At 49.6% G+C, this 15,517-nt stretch overlaps 1 protein-coding gene across 1 annotated transcript; it reads left to right on the forward strand.

The window, feature by feature from the left end:
• Positions 1-3,048: 3,048 nt before the first annotated feature.
• On the forward strand, positions 3,049-9,157 carry Bhlhe40 (basic helix-loop-helix family member e40). Its single transcript, XM_021190802.2, has 5 exons — positions 3,049-3,421; positions 3,590-3,659; positions 3,937-4,044; positions 4,985-5,108; positions 6,886-9,157. The coding sequence occupies exons 1-5, from the start codon at positions 3,342-3,344 to the stop codon at positions 7,737-7,739; spliced, it is 1,236 nt and encodes a 411-aa protein (XP_021046461.1). The 5' UTR covers positions 3,049-3,341; the 3' UTR covers positions 7,740-9,157.
• The last annotated feature ends 6,360 nt before the right edge of the window (positions 9,158-15,517 follow it).

Raw genomic sequence — 15,517 nt, forward strand, 5'->3', positions numbered from 1 at the left:
GTGACACCGCACCCAGTTTTATGCTCTGCTGGGGACAGCACTCAGGCTTTGGTGCATGGCAAGCAAACAGAGTAAGCAGGCGGGAGGGCAGGCAACTCTGTCAACTGAGCTACAATAGCCCCCAAATAACACACAAAGTTATTTTGTTTGCCTGTCTTCCTTCCTTCCTTTTCCCCTCCCTTCTTTTTACAGATTTAAAAAAGAAGAAATCCAGATATAGCCGGATGGAGATAATGTCGAAGCCTGGGAGTATATTTGGATCAAATAAAACGTAGGAATTAGTTTATGTCTACAATGCTCAGAATTCAGGAAGCTGAGGCAGGAGGATTTCGAGATCAACACCTACCTGATGTAGGGAGCTTGTAAATAATTTAAAAATTTTTTTTTAATTGAACAATGTACATATTTTGTTATTTACAGCTACAGAGCAAGTAACGATGGAAACTTACTGATTAAATGATTTTAAGGATGTTATTTTCCTGAACCATGCAGGCAGAATTGCAGAGATTCACTCCTGGGGGGGGGACAGGGGACACAAGAGAGGACATATCCTCCTTTCTCTGACAGAGCTTATTTCCTAGTGGAACTATAGTTTTGGCGCAACCATGACAACGCTTCCCCCTTAGAGTCACAGGAAGGTCGCAGCCCTTCCTCACCCCTACCCTACCCCAAGAGTGCCAGGACACATCCAAACCTCTGGTCCAGCTGCCCACCTCCTGGCAGGAAGGTGGGAGCATTCATTCCCTCCAGAGAGATTGATGATAACCTGTCAGCCAAAGTACGTCTGTCTGGGGAGAAGGGCTGGCTCTCTAAGCCCCAAAGTGAGGTCAGCCAGTGAACAGTTAGAAAAGCAATCATTTCTCACACTTACTAATGGGTTTGACGCTTGTGAAACATAAACAGGAAGTAGAAGCTTGAGCGACCTGAAGGAAATGCGCTCCCAGTTTGGTCAACATGTGAATCCCAGTCCTCCAGGCCGTCAGAACACTGACAATGAAGACTGACCCACCAAACTGCACCCTGTTCTAGCAGTGACCTCATTCCCCCCCCCATTCCCCAGCCAGGTCACTCCGCAGCGGGGTGACTGACCCTAAGCACGGTAGCGAAGGTTAACAGTCATCTCTCAACTCTCCGAACTTGCAGGGCAGGGGAGCGCAGAGGTCAGTGAAATCCCCAGCCAGGCCTTATTTTAGTCATGAATTTCCACTGGCCCCTTGCTGTGTGTCAGCGCAGCTCACAGCGCCGCAGGTTCTGCGTTTCAGATGCTTTCCCAGCTCCGGGCTGTTAGAAGGTCAAAGAGACCAGATTTTTCCAATGCAGGTTGATGGGGGTGGGGCCCGGCGGCCTCAGCGAGATTGAAGAGATCTGGGGCCCCTGGTGCTGCCCCTTTGTGCCCCGCGCACGGGCCTGTGGGTTAACCTCCACTACCTAAAGGTCTTGATTAGTATTAAATTAAAACTTTCTTGTCTTATATTCCCTGCCAGTGGCCCCGATAGACTTTCTGCTGAAGGCGGTCTTCTGGTTGGCCTTATTGGCTCCTTCCCAAAGGTCCTTGTAAATTCAAGGTCAAAATCCGTGTTTGCTACCTCCACTGTCTCCAGCCGCGAGCTCGACTGGGTAAGGGGCTCAGTGAACGTGTGCTGCATAAATGTGGAGGTTTCACTGTGATCGACCAAGGGGATGGGATGGGAGGGGGGCGCGCGCGGGAGGGGGGTCCTTCTTTCTCCTCTCTCTCCCGTTCTAGACTAGATTGCAAGCAGCGCCACCCAAGTTCCTGGTTAGCAGCGGGATCCCATGTAGATCCCTGGCAGCCTGGTGCGTAGGGGGCTAGGCTTGGAAGCCGGCGCGGAGAGGCTTGCAGTGAGCCGAGCTCCGGCCCGCGTCCGGGCCACGTGAAGCGTCACGCCCCGCGCTGCTGCAGGGCAGGCGCCGTCGCCGCGGTTGTGTAACACTGCAGCCGGAGGGGAGGCGACCCGGACGCCTCTGCATCGGAGGGGGCAGAGGAGGGAGGGAACGCCGGGCACTGTGCCCGGTATCTTTCTGTGCTTGACTAGCCAGGGTGGGTGGGGGCAGTGAGGCACCCTGAAAGGCGGGAGGAGATGGGTGCGCGCCAGTCGGGTGCCAGGCCACCCGCAGGCTGCGCCCGGGACCTGAGCTCCCGGGAGAGTCGGGGAAGGGGGAGGGGGTCCGCACGGCTCACACGGTCCACGGTCAGGTGCGCGCGGCGTGCTCGGCGGCGGCCTCGGCTGCCCTAGCGCCTGGCCACCAGCCCGCTTCCCATGGGGTGACATCCGCCCCGCCCTCGGTCCCTCCCCAAGGCGGGCAATTCCTGGACACTGAGGCTGAGCGTTGGGGAGGTGTGGGGACTGGGAAGCCAGGACGGAAAGAAACCCCAGCCTCTGGGGAAGGCCAAGGGGGGCTGACGACTCCCTCTGCTGTGCACCGGTTCCTAGGAGCGGGCCAGGCGGGGGAGGAGGAAGAGGGCTGGGCTGGAGCGACCAAGGGGATATTCCTCTCCCGGCTTGAGTCAGACGCGGGCGGAATCCGTCCTCCCCCGTTCCCTCCCAGGAGACGGGAACTTACTTCATTTCCCTGGGGCAGGTTCGCCCACGTTACCAACTCTTCCTCTCCCCACCCCCCAGCTCCCCGGTTCCTTCCAGCTTCCGTGCCCCCCACCCAGCTGGGCAGGACTCTGGCTGCGCTGCCACCCCCTCTTTCGGGGAAAGGAGGCCGCAGCCGCAGACACCTGGGGGCCCGAGGTTTGGAGGGGGGGCACTTCGCAGCCGCCAGAGCGTTGTCCAACACGTGAGGCTCATGTGATGAAGCCGGGGGAGGGCGGGCAGGTCGCTCCTTCCCTCCCCGGCAGCGGCCAGACGTGCTTGGAGTCACAGGGTAGAACACGTAGCTTCTACCCACCCACTCGCTCCCATTTAACCCAGCCCGCAGCCTCTCCTTACTCCTCGGCTCGTCCCCTTCAGCAACTCCCCCCGCCCCGCCCGCTCCTCCCTGAGCAAACCCCCCCCCTTCCCTCCCGCCTCTCCGCCCGCCCCACTTCTCATTCACTTGGCTCGCACGGCGCAGACAGCGCAGCGAGCACACTCCGCCAGTCTGTGTGCAGAGCGGGAGCCAGAAGCCGTGGGGACACCCGGCCATGCACGCCCCCAACTGAAGCGACACCTCAAAGCCGCAGCTCCTGGCAGACCAGCGCATTGCAAGGAAGCTCAGGCTAGCTCATAGGAACATACCCCTTGAGATCCTCGGATCCTCCCTTCCAGGGCAGTCCTTTCTCAGACTCTACTAAGTGCAGACAGGAGCGCACAGTGGCCCCTGCTCGCCGCATCATGGAACGGATCCCCAGCGCGCAACCACCTCCAACCTGCCTGCCCAAAGCGCCAGGGCTGGAGCATGGAGACCTGTCAGGGTAAGTGTGCGCTGTGATCCCTTCAAGTCTCTGCTCCTAACCTTGTGTTCCGCGTCACTTTGAACTTGGGGCATCTCTAGGAGTAAAGGGGGCTTCTTGCACGTCTGGGGCTCCTGCAGCCAGTACGCACTCGGGAGTCACGGCTCTTTCTGACCTCTCTCCCTGCAGGATGGATTTTGCCCACATGTACCAAGTGTACAAGTCCAGGCGGGGAATAAAACGGAGCGAAGACAGCAAGGTAGGTGCATCCCTGGGGACCTCATTCCTAAGCCCCTCGCGTGCGCTGAGTTTCCAAGAAAAGTTTTGCTTGTTTGAAGGTTGGCTGGGGGGTTCAAGATGAGATGAGCTCCTTGTCACAAATGAGTGACTTGGGAAAGAAGGGACAGAGAAGGTGAATCTGGGTGCGTCTCTGCGCCCTCGCAGAATTTTTCCCCCCTGCTGCCGGTTGGGAAGGAAGGGGGAGGAAGCTTCGTTCCCTTCCCCGGGCACCCATTGCCTCCATGTATTCCATGCAGGAAACTTACAAACTGCCGCACCGGCTGATTGAGAAAAAGAGACGTGACCGGATTAACGAGTGCATTGCCCAGTTGAAGGATCTCCTACCCGAACATCTCAAACTTACTGTAAGTGAGAAGCTGGCTGCGCTCCAACCCAGTTCTTCTGCCCAGAGGGCGGATGGGGGGGTGGGGGTGTCACTCGCCGCCTGCAGGCGTCACGGGGAACTGCAGGCTAGACGGACAGGTCAAAGCTCCTGTTAGTTCTGGTTTGAAGGGAACCCATCCCCAGACCCAGGCAGAGGCAGAACCAGAACCGAACCATCCGGGGCCTCTTTAAGTTGGCTTCAACAGTAACACAGCTTCCTCTTGGTAGTTTTTTTTTTCTTTCTCACCACCTTGTAGTCTCCCTGACTTAAAGAAACAAACCACAAAATTTAAAAATTACGCCCTTTCCCTTGTCCACTTTCCATTCACAACAGGTCCTACTTTATTTAATGTGTGCCTTTTCTTTTCGTCATAATCTTTAGTGGTAGCCAAAAGCTTTCTAGCTTTTCCTTCGGGAAAAGTATTTGGAAAGGAAGACGAAAAGCCAGCATGACTGGAAGTTCTGAACAGGTGTCAGGGGGTTAAAAAAAAAAAAAGAAAGGAAGAAAGAAAGAAAAAAGAGAAAGAAAGAAACCCAACACATTAGGAAAGCAAGTTGGTTGCCAGACACAGTAGACATCCCTCCCTGGGTTGACACCACATCGAGAAATGTTATCTCCGGAGTCCCCTGAGTTAAGGTCAGGGCAGCTGCTGGAGAAATATATCTGTCAGCTCACTCCCGAGACTGTAACAGCTACCAAAATGCCTCCAAAGATAGACAACACGTGTTTGGCTTTTTTTTTAAGCCTTTGATCATCTATGTGTATATGTTAAAACATCTGCAAACTTTATATTTAGTGGAGCAGGAAAGGTTCTTCCTATCTCTGTTGTTGCTGACACCCAGTTCTCCTAACAAATAGTGTCAGAAGGGACTCCACGGACCTCACCGGTGACAGAAGCTCCCTTTTTTCTTCTTCTTCAGACTTTGGGTCACTTGGAGAAAGCAGTGGTTCTGGAGCTTACGTTGAAGCACGTGAAAGCATTGACAAATCTAATTGATCAGCAGCAGCAGAAAATCATTGCCCTGCAGAGCGGTTTACAAGCTGGTGAGTCCCCGGCCTGATTAGTGTTCCCCAGAGAGCTCAGCATCAATCAAGCCCCTGGGGGCTCGCTCTGGCTTCTGACTCTTCTGTTACCATTCATTTTTCACATTCACTGGGGGTGCGGGGGGGGTGTGTCATACTTTGTCATATGGAATGCTGCTGTGCGCCACCTGAAACGAGTACATATTAGCCCAGTGATGAAATGTTTCTGTGACATTTTGGCCCGAGAGTGTCTAGGTTCTGAGAGACTTCCCCATCCCCCTTTAAAATGCCAAGGCACCTATAATTTGCATTGTGGGTGTTTTTACAGTTGGTCTGATGAGCTCTCATTCATGGGTGAACAGAACGTGGGTCTGCCCCCAGTGTTTTCCTGTTTCTTTGCTTCCTTGTCTTTGGATGTGGGGTGCAGTCTTGGCAGGATGACAGCAGGGTTTTTTTTTTTTTTTTCTTCTCTTGCCTGCCTTTCATTGTGGTTCTCTGAATAGCCACTAGGTATCTTGGCAAATTGCACAATCCAACGAAACCACTGGTTTCATCATTCATTTATCCCGAGTTTCAGAGAATCAGGGCCCAGACCGGGGGAACCCTAATACGTACCCTGATAGGCGCTCTTCAGTCCTGTCCAAGGCTAGTATGAGAATCACAGAAACCAAGCCAGCATGTCTGCCAGCTTTTTTTCTAAAAATAGAAAGTTGATCAGGACTGATCTCTGGGGATGGGGTGGGGGAGGTCAGCTACAGTATATGGAGAAGACTTACAAATAAAGAACCTAGTTAAACTGCACAGAGGAAACGCAACTATTTGATTAATAGGTTAGGTTTCTGTGTGTGCGGCAGTTGTTGAAGTTGTTGGTTTTTTTAGTTTTGTGGTGGGTTTGGTTGTTCTGTTTTTGGCTTTCCTAAAGCTCAGAAGTAATCTGCCAGTCTCAAGCTCCCAGGCAGTGGGATTATAGGTGTGAGCTATTTGGGGGCATGGCGGTGCATGCCTGTAGTCCCATACTTGAGAGGTAGACGGAGTCCCTTAAATTCATAGCCAGCCAGTTTTGCATAGGGAATTCCAAGCCTTTTACAACTAAATAGGGAGACTCTGTCTGTACACAAAAAAGGGGGGGGGAGCAAGGGAGACAATGTATTTTTTTTAGGTGGTATTTGTTCTATATAGTTTCTTTTTATGAGTCTCTGGCCTTCTGCTTCCATGAAACTGTTGCTATACTAACTTAGGATGGGTGTGGTAGCGTAGATCTGTAGGCCCAGCAGTCTGAAAGTTAAGATAGGCTCATAATGCGTTCAAGGCTAGCTTGGGTTGCTGGCTTACTCTGTGTCAGTGTAGACTAGAATGAGACTGCTTTATTAAAAAGAAAAAAAAAGTGTGACTGTTGAACTTTTAAACATAGTAGCATGTTCATTTTTGTGACACAAGAAAAACCCGTAGATACTACATGAAGCTTATCAAGGGTAGAAATAATTTGGTCTATTTCTCTGGTATACTATACAGACATTATGAATCCTAGTTGGGACAGTGGAGTATATGTAGCTTAGCGATACTCTGTTGTAATTAGTATTAAATCCCAAGTATTAATAAGGAAAAAGAACCTGTAACTAAGCGGTCAGAATATGTTTATTTTATTCTTCATACTTCTCAGCACAATTCTCTAGGCATAGACTTTTGGAGTCTGAAATGCAAATTGCCTGACAATTTCAAAAGAGTCTCGAGAAGAAAGCCTCCGACTTACCTACAACCCAGCCTTCTAAAATCCTCCTTTCTGGGTCTTTTTCTCCAGGTGATTTGTCAGGAAGAAATCTCGAGGCAGGGCAAGAAATGTTCTGCTCTGGTTTCCAGACTTGTGCCCGTGAGGTACTTCAGTACCTGGCAAAGCATGAGAACACTCGGGACCTGAAATCTTCCCAGCTCGTCACTCATCTCCACCGTGTGGTCTCAGAGCTGTTGCAGGGTGGTGCTTCCAGGAAACCATTGGACTCCGCTCCCAAAGCCGTAGACTTCAAAGAGAAGCCCAGCTTCCTAGCCAAGGGATCAGAAGGCCCTGGGAAAAACTGTGTGCCAGTCATCCAGCGGACTTTTGCTCCCTCGGGTGGGGAGCAGAGCGGCAGTGACACGGACACAGACAGTGGCTACGGAGGTGAATTGGAGAAGGGGGACTTACGTGGTGAGCAGCCATACTTCAAAAGCGACCATGGACGCAGGTTCACCGTGGGAGAACGTGTTAGCACAATTAAGCAAGAATCTGAAGAGCCCCCCACCAAAAAGAGCCGAATGCAGCTCTCAGAAGAGGAAGGCCACTTTGCGGGCAGTGACCTGATGGGTTCCCCATTTCTTGGGCCACACCCACATCAGCCTCCCTTTTGCCTTCCCTTCTATCTCATCCCACCATCGGCCACTGCCTACCTGCCTATGCTGGAGAAATGCTGGTACCCCACCTCCGTGCCAGTGTTATACCCAGGCCTCAACACCTCAGCTGCAGCCCTCTCCAGCTTCATGAACCCAGACAAGATACCGACTCCCTTGCTCCTGCCCCAGAGACTCCCTTCTCCCTTGGCACATTCGTCCCTCGACTCTTCGGCCTTGCTCCAGGCTCTGAAGCAGATCCCTCCTTTAAACTTAGAAACCAAAGACTAAACTCGGGAGGGATCTCCTGCTGCCTTGCCTTCCTCCCTCCCTGATTCCAAAAACCACAAAGGTTTCCCTGAGTGCAGAGAGATCGGCCCACCCTGCAGACCCACAAAGAGTCAGAGTGTGTGTGAGAGTGAGTGTTTGTGCGTGCGTGCTTGTATGTGTGTTTGTATATGTAGGACAGTAAGTTCCTTCTGACACAGGGGAGACACGGAAAGGATGACCTGACATCAGATGACAGACAGGAGGACTGTAGCACATCTCTGGACGTTTCCCTACCCAGAGAAGAGCCCCCCCTTTGATACGAATCAGTTGGATTTTCATATGCTCCAAAGGCTTGATCTGTGAGTCACTCTCCAGTTTGGGACATGGGTCTGTCTGTGGCTTTGAGAAAAGGTACTTTCAAAAGAGGGCGTTCCAGAGCACAGCTCACAGCCAGCTGTTAGGACCCCACCCTTCTCCCTTTATTGTGGAGGTGACTCACAGCAGACTGACAGTGGTCAGACTGAGCTTTCTGCTAAGTTGGTGAGGTCGCCAACACTGGCATGTCTCGGTAGTGGTTTAGGCAAATTTCCGCAGGTCTCTTCCCCCAACCCTGTCTCTGAGGAATAAAGACCATGAGTGGAGTTCCTTAACTCTGGCTTTTGTGAGTAGCTTACTAAGGAACTGAAAATGGTCCCCTTTGTCCAAGCCGAGCGGCTAGGGAATCAAGGTGAACTGGACCTGTCCCCAGGCCTGTGGCACCTGTTTCTAGCTCTCACTTCTATGGCATGCTGTCCAAGGAACCAAAGGAGGCTCTCGGAGATGCCCCCCAAACGTCCCAAAGTACACAAAGCTAAGTAATCAATTGCTACACTTACTGCACAGCTAGACACGGATTTCAAGTCTATCCTAAAGCTTAGCTTCTCAAAGGCCTAGCAGAGCTTTGGCACCCCAAGATCCTTTCTGTAGGCTAATTCCTCCTGCCCAGCAGTGTATGGAGCGTCCTTGCTAAAAAGGGTTCTGTCTCCTTTAAGGACGTTTTATTTTTCATCCAGAGTCCTTGTTTCCTTGACTTGCTCCGCCAGCCCTGCACCAGCTTTCCAAATGCACTCTGCTTGTGTTGAAATTCTCCCATTTTTATTTGGGCATAAAAGTTGTTGCCTTTATTTGTAAAGCTGTTATAAATATATATTATATAAATATATGACAAAGGAAAATGTTTCAGATGTCTATTTGTATAATTACTTGATCTACACAGTGAGAAAAAAATGAATGTATTTCTGTTGTTGAAGAGAATAATTTTTTTTCTCTAGGGAGAGGCGAGGTTACAGTGTTTATATTTTGGAACCTTCCTGAAGGTGTGAAATTGTAAATATTTTTATCTAAGTAAATGTTAAGTAGTTGTTTTAAAAATACTTAATAAAATAAGCTTTTTTCCTGTGGAAGAGAAATGGTCTCCTTGGTTTTAAAAATAACTTAGTGTCATGGTACTTTCTCTATGTCCTCTCGCCTGAGGACAGCGACTAGTTAATCTTGGCATAATTGCATTTGGCGTGTCATGTGCCTGGCATTAAAAACAATATTGAGTTCACATAATAGGTAAATGCTGGATTCTTTTTGTTTTGTTTTGAAACAGGGTCACATGTAGTAGCCCATACCGGCACCAAATTTGCTGTGCAGCCAAGGCGACCTTGAACGGAATCTCCAGTCTCTACCGTTTAGATGCTGGGATTACAGCTAGGCTTCCTGGATCAGGAGAGACATACTCCACCATGCCTGGCTTTATGCGGTGCGGAGGATCGAACGCAGGGCTGCACCTTAGTACTCTTACCAACTGAGCCACGTTCTCAGTCTTTCCTAAATCTTAATGAACTCTTGTCACGAGCTGCCCTCCTGTTGGTTTCCAGGCAACTTATTCCATGCTGCTTCAGACCTTAATGGGGCAATTCAGAGGCTGAGCTCATGGAATAGAGTGTCAGAGGAGGCGTCTATGAGGCTATACATATAGAAGAGTTATTGGATTATTAGGCAACAATAATGAGGTTGGAGAGAGCACATCTTCACTAAGGCAGGCCACTTTGAAATCTAGCAAGTTCTAGTGGATTAGCCATATCCTGCATCAATGCTGTTGAAGGCAACATCCCATAATTATTTTCTACAGTTTTCCAACTTCCTCTCTTTGGGTGTGTTCGGAACAAGTGTTACTGTTCTTATTAAAAAAAAAAAAAAAAAAAAAGTGGGAAATGACCGAGCTGCGTATTTTTGCCTTCTTCCCATCATCTTGATTTGTCCCGAGGTTTCCTGATGGATATGACCCAGGCCCCAGAGCATCTGAATCATTTAGAATTGTCTAGCTGTCTGGAGTCCTCCCCTACAGGGAAGTCATCCCCAGGGCATTCTCAGCACCACCTACCCAGGAGGGCCTTTCAAATGTCACCTTCTCTGATTCCTGGCGGCCTGCAAGTGAAAGGAAGTGTTCAGTGAAGTCAGTGCCTGGCACAACTATCCCTGGGTCAGGAGCCTGGACTAGGGGGGTGAGGCCTCTAGAGCCCGTTGCTCTCTCATGCCTGTTTCTAATAGACACTTAAGGATTCTGAGTCTCATACTATTCCTGTAGCACAGATGGTATGGTCTCCAAGTCCTGCCTTAGGTAGCCAGCTCTTGCAGCCGTCCTGCCTGTTAAGTCCACTCCGAAACTCTCTCCCAAGCTGTGACTCAAGGAGTAGCTGTGGATAGCAGGAAGTGGTTCAAACACCCTGAACTAAGAATAGATTTGAGGGTTCCACAGGCAGACGACCCAGAATGTCTTTTCTAGAATCTGCCACGTGAAGCCCCCACCCCACCCCCCCGCCCAGTTTCGAGAGGTGCCCATGCCTGTCTGTTTTTCTGCCTCCAAAGTGTCCTGAACTTTACTAAGCCAGGTTTCAGAAGAAGACCAAGGGTGTTTAGGAAGGTGTGTGAAGTGGCTTGCATCCCAGCCTTCAGCCCAGTTGGGGACAAAGAAGCCTCTGTTTAAAAGGGGGTGTGTGAGAGAGATTGAGAGAGAGCCAGCCGCGAGGGGTGAAGCACGGACTCTGAGGCCAAGGAGCTCAGAGGCCTGGGATCTGGCGGCCTTCAGACAGGGCGTGCTCGGCGGGGCTGCCGGGATGGTCTCACCCAGCGCTGACCTGCCGCGCCTGTTGACAAAACGTCACGTTTCCGACTAGAGCCTTTCATGTGCGGCCCGCGGCTAAATGCGGCTGCCGGTTCCTGGAAGCAGACGTGCCTGGCACCGCGTCAGCAGAAACCCGATCCTTGGGGAAGCTTGGCAAAGCTTCGGGATCGCTCGGTCCCCAGAAATAGGGCCTGGCTGCGGGCAAGACCGCGGCCCCCTGGTGCGCAGTGGGACAGAATCCGAGGGCAGGGGAGGGAGCGCGGGGTGGGGTAGGAGGTTGGGTTTAGGCAGAGCTTTGGATCCCAGGGCTAATTAACAAGGATAGACAAGCTTCCCACGGCTCATCCCTCCCTAATGCAGCTCTAACAACCTAGAGGCCATAATAACACATTTTGTAGATAAATAAAAGCAGGCCCAGAGACGGGGAGGTAACTGGCTCATGGTCACCCAGCTTCGGAGTGGGGCGGTGGTTCTGTGAGCTTTGTGGAACTGTAATGGAGAGCCAAGAAGACAGCTTTCAACAGAGCCTGCTCCTGAGTCATTGCTGGGGCACTTAATGTTTGCCAGGCAGGCATTTCTCAGAGGTCTCCCCATACAAGGATCACAGCACCTGCATGAAGTAGGAACCGTTCATAGTCCCATGATTCTGAGAACGAAATGAAGGCACGGCGGACCAGTTAAGTATTTCCTCAGAGTCAGTCACACAGCTCCAGTAGTAAATAAAACTCAAACATTTAGGCTGTGGAGTCTATTGCTCACCTACAAAACTACATTGATCTTCTTGTTACATTAACAATAAAAAAGAAACCGTTAATGAGTACTAATTACAGCTATTACTTTTCTGAGTATTTTCTTTATCCTAGGTCTTTTATTAATGTCTTTGTTTGCTTTGAGATATGGTCTCATGTAGCCCAGGCTAGCTCCCTATCCTCTTTGAGCCAAGAATTTGTTACATCCTAAATACCAAGATTAGAGCTTCGTGCTTGCTGAATTCTACTTCTTATAGCAGCTTAAAGAGTGCGCCCTAATATGACACCACCTCACTTTTTTAAAACGGTTTTTCCAGACAGTTTCTCAGTGTAACCAGCCCTAGCTGTCCTGAACTTAATTTGTAGACCAGGCTGGCCTCGGACACAGAGATCTGCCTCCCTCTGCCTCCCAAGTGCTGGGATTAAAGGCATGAGCCACCAAGCCAGGCTAGGTTTACTTCTAACTGACAGAAAGGCTGTACTTTGACACACATTCATTTCACCTGCATGGCAGCCCTGTGGATACCCATTGGTAGAATTAGACTACCAAGCTCAGAGCAAAGCCATTTGCCCATAGTTTCCTATGATGCCTTAAATGTCCTCCCACCTCCCACCCCATCACATGCCCCTAAAATAGACTGTTGCCTAAAGAACTAGAACACAGATGCACATAGTTGCATATACCTGTGATCCTAGCACTCGGCAGGCAGAGCCAGGAGGATTGGGGGCTGAAGGTCAACATCAGCACATAGCAGAGATCCTGTCTAAAACCAAACCAAAACCAATCACTAACAAACAAACAAACAAAAAACTAAAAATGGAGCTGGATGCACAGCTCAGTTGGTAGATGCTTGCTCTGTGCAATATCCTGGATCCCATCCGCAGCACCACGCACATCTGTGTGGTGATCTACAATTGGAACCCCAGCCCCTTTCAGTTTGAGACCGGAGGATCAGATTGGGTTATCCTTGCCTACACAGAGTCCAAAGCCAGTCAGGACTACACAGGACTCTGTGTTAAGCAAGCAAGAAACCTACCAACCAACCAACCAACCAAAAAAAGACTGAGCTAAAAACCTCAGAGAAGCTGAAGATGTTTCTCAGGAGAGGCAGCAATCAACAAGTTACTGTCACCAGCAAGATGACTGTCCTGAGTTTGGAACTCTTTCTGGGAGGAAACTTCATTAGTCCAGAAACAGACCACAGAGCCACCTGTCCCTGCTGTTTGCTGAGTCCATCCTAACTCTTACCCTCAGTGGTTGCTATGGTGTCTGGTTGAGGAGGAGGAACTAGGGTGACAGGCTGTCATGTCAGGTTAGAGTCTAGAGGGCCATGGGCATGTCTTGGGTCTATGGAGCCTTGAAAGGGTCCCATAAGGAGATCAAATGTGTTGCGTTTCATATAAAAACTGTCACTCTCCTGAGACTCAAGTCTTCCCAGAGGATCCTGCAGGGTAGGAGGGAAGAAGGCTTTAGGCTTCTTGCTGGTTCCAGGGAGCAGCTCCCTCCAGTGTTCTCCACATCATAGTCCTTTTTTGAAATGAGAACTGTGCTGATGAAAATTATCACTAAGGGGTTTAGAAGGTTCCAGACTATGTCCCCTTCCCTCCTTCACCTAAGATTCTGCGGGAACTCAACCACTCAGGCCATTCCCATAACCACCCACCCAGCACCACTCCCTGTTTCTCCCCAGCCATCCGCCTCACAGCCTCTGAACATGAGCCCGCAGAGCTCCTCCCCTTGGCACTGGAAGTCCTGGTGTCCCTGCGGGCCACCTATCTTGTGATTTGACTGGCTATTGGCCCAGAGGGTGTCTTCTGTTATAGGCAGGCCCTCCCTTCCTGGGCGAGCCCCCACTAAAGTAATGGAGGTAGGACACAAGAGCTGGCCCATGGGCTCTGAGGACAAGGTCAACCTCAGGCTGGGACCAAGGGAATGTAACACCAACTGCTTCTGTCCCCCATTGTCCTGGTCCTGCCTCCCCACTCCCCACCACACACACACTTTTCAGGGGACAAAGAGAAGGAAACATACTTATTTATTTGTTTAAAGAGAAGGGGAAAAAAAAAAGTCAAATGTGGTGGCTCATGCCTATAATAAGCTCAGCACTTCTGAAGCTGAGGCAGGAGAATTGCTGAGAGTTTAAGGCCAGCTTGAGATACAGAGTTAGACCCTGTTTCAAAAACCTGAAGAAAGAATAAAGGAAAGAAAAATAAGAGAGGGAAAGAAAGGGTTAATCATGAAGGGTGGGGGTAGGGATGGTCTTAGGACAGTGGTTTTCAACCTATAGGTCACGACCCCTTTGGGGAGTTGAATGACTCTTACACAGGGGCCACCTAAGACCTTTGGAAAACACAGATATTTACATTACTATTCATAACAGTAGCAAAATTACAGCTATGAAATAGCAATGAAATAATTCTCAGTTGGAGGTCACTACAACGTGAGGACTGTAGGTATTAAAGGGTGGAAGCATTAGAAAGGCTGAAAACTATTGTCTTAGGAAAGCTCAAGATGGGGGCATTCTTAGAAGAGAAAGAAATAAAGAAGAAAGAGGGAGCGAGGGAGGGAAGAAGGAAGGGAGGGAAGAAAAGAATGAAGAAATAAGCAGGCTGAGGCTGTAGGTTAACTAGTCGAAAACCTGCCCAGTGTGCACAAGACCCTGGGTTCTATACACACACACACACACACACACACACACACACACACACACACACCAGGAATGGTCATATCCCTATGATCCCAGCACCAGTGGTAGAGGCAGGAGGATTAGAAGTTCAAGGTTGTCCTCCGCTACACTGCAAGCTTGAGGCCACCCTGAGCTACATGAGACCTCTCTTAAAGAGAGAGAGTGAGGGGGGGGGAAGAGGTTTTAAGTACATCTCATATTTCATATCTTTTCTAGTAAGTGGACAGAAATAACAAAAATAGAAGCAACCCAATTTTAAAAGTGCAAAGGACGTTGAGCAGAATGCCTCTAAAGGAGACACACAAGTGGCCAGCAAGCACACGAAAGGACGCTCAACCTCATTAGTCATTGGGGAACTGCAACTCAAAACCACCGGGATGCATCACTTCACACCCACGAGGACGGCTATGACAATAACAATCATGTTTTAAAAACCAGAAAATAAGAAGTGTTGTCGAGGATGTGGAGAGACCATGGGAGGTTGCTACAGAGAGGGTAAAATGGCGTAGCTGATGAGAGAATGCAGATTGCTCAAAAAAGATACAGACTTATCTAATTATACACGGCTCTCTTCCCAGATGTGTGAAAAGAGTATGAATGGTCTCAATCTTTTTAAACGTTATGTATAGGATTGTATGCAATGCTTGTAGATCCCAAAAGAGGGCATCAGGTTCCCTAGAACTGGAGCTGTAGAAGGTTGCCATCCACCATGTGGGTGCTGGAAACCGAACCTGAGTTCCATGCAAGAGCAGCCAGTTCTTTTAACCACTGATCCATCTCTCCAGTCCCTTGGTTTCTATCTTTTTTTTGTTTTAAGTCCACCTATTTATATAATCCAATCTTCTACCCCCAGCAAACTCACCCACAAGTAGTTGGGTATGAATGGTTTTTAAGTTCTTTTAAAGTTTAATTATATAAAACAATGCAAATATAAATGCAGACCATCACTAATCTCCTTTTCTTTCCACACAAAAATAATATGCTATTTACACTGTTCCACACTTATTGAACTTAATATCCACGTGGGAACCTATCCACATGAGTACATAGATGTTCAATTCTCTCCTATAACTGCACAGTAACTCAGAGCACAGATGTACAATCATTTGTTCAACTAGTTCCCAGTGACACATTTGTAGGTTCTATTTCTGATTCTGTCTGCCTCTTCTCTCTCTCTCTCTCTCTCTCTCTCTCTCTCTCTCTCTCTCTCTC

This window comes from Mus pahari, chromosome 2, assembly GCF_900095145.1.
Source record: "Mus pahari chromosome 2, PAHARI_EIJ_v1.1, whole genome shotgun sequence".
NCBI lineage: Eukaryota > Metazoa > Chordata > Mammalia > Rodentia > Muridae > Mus > Mus pahari.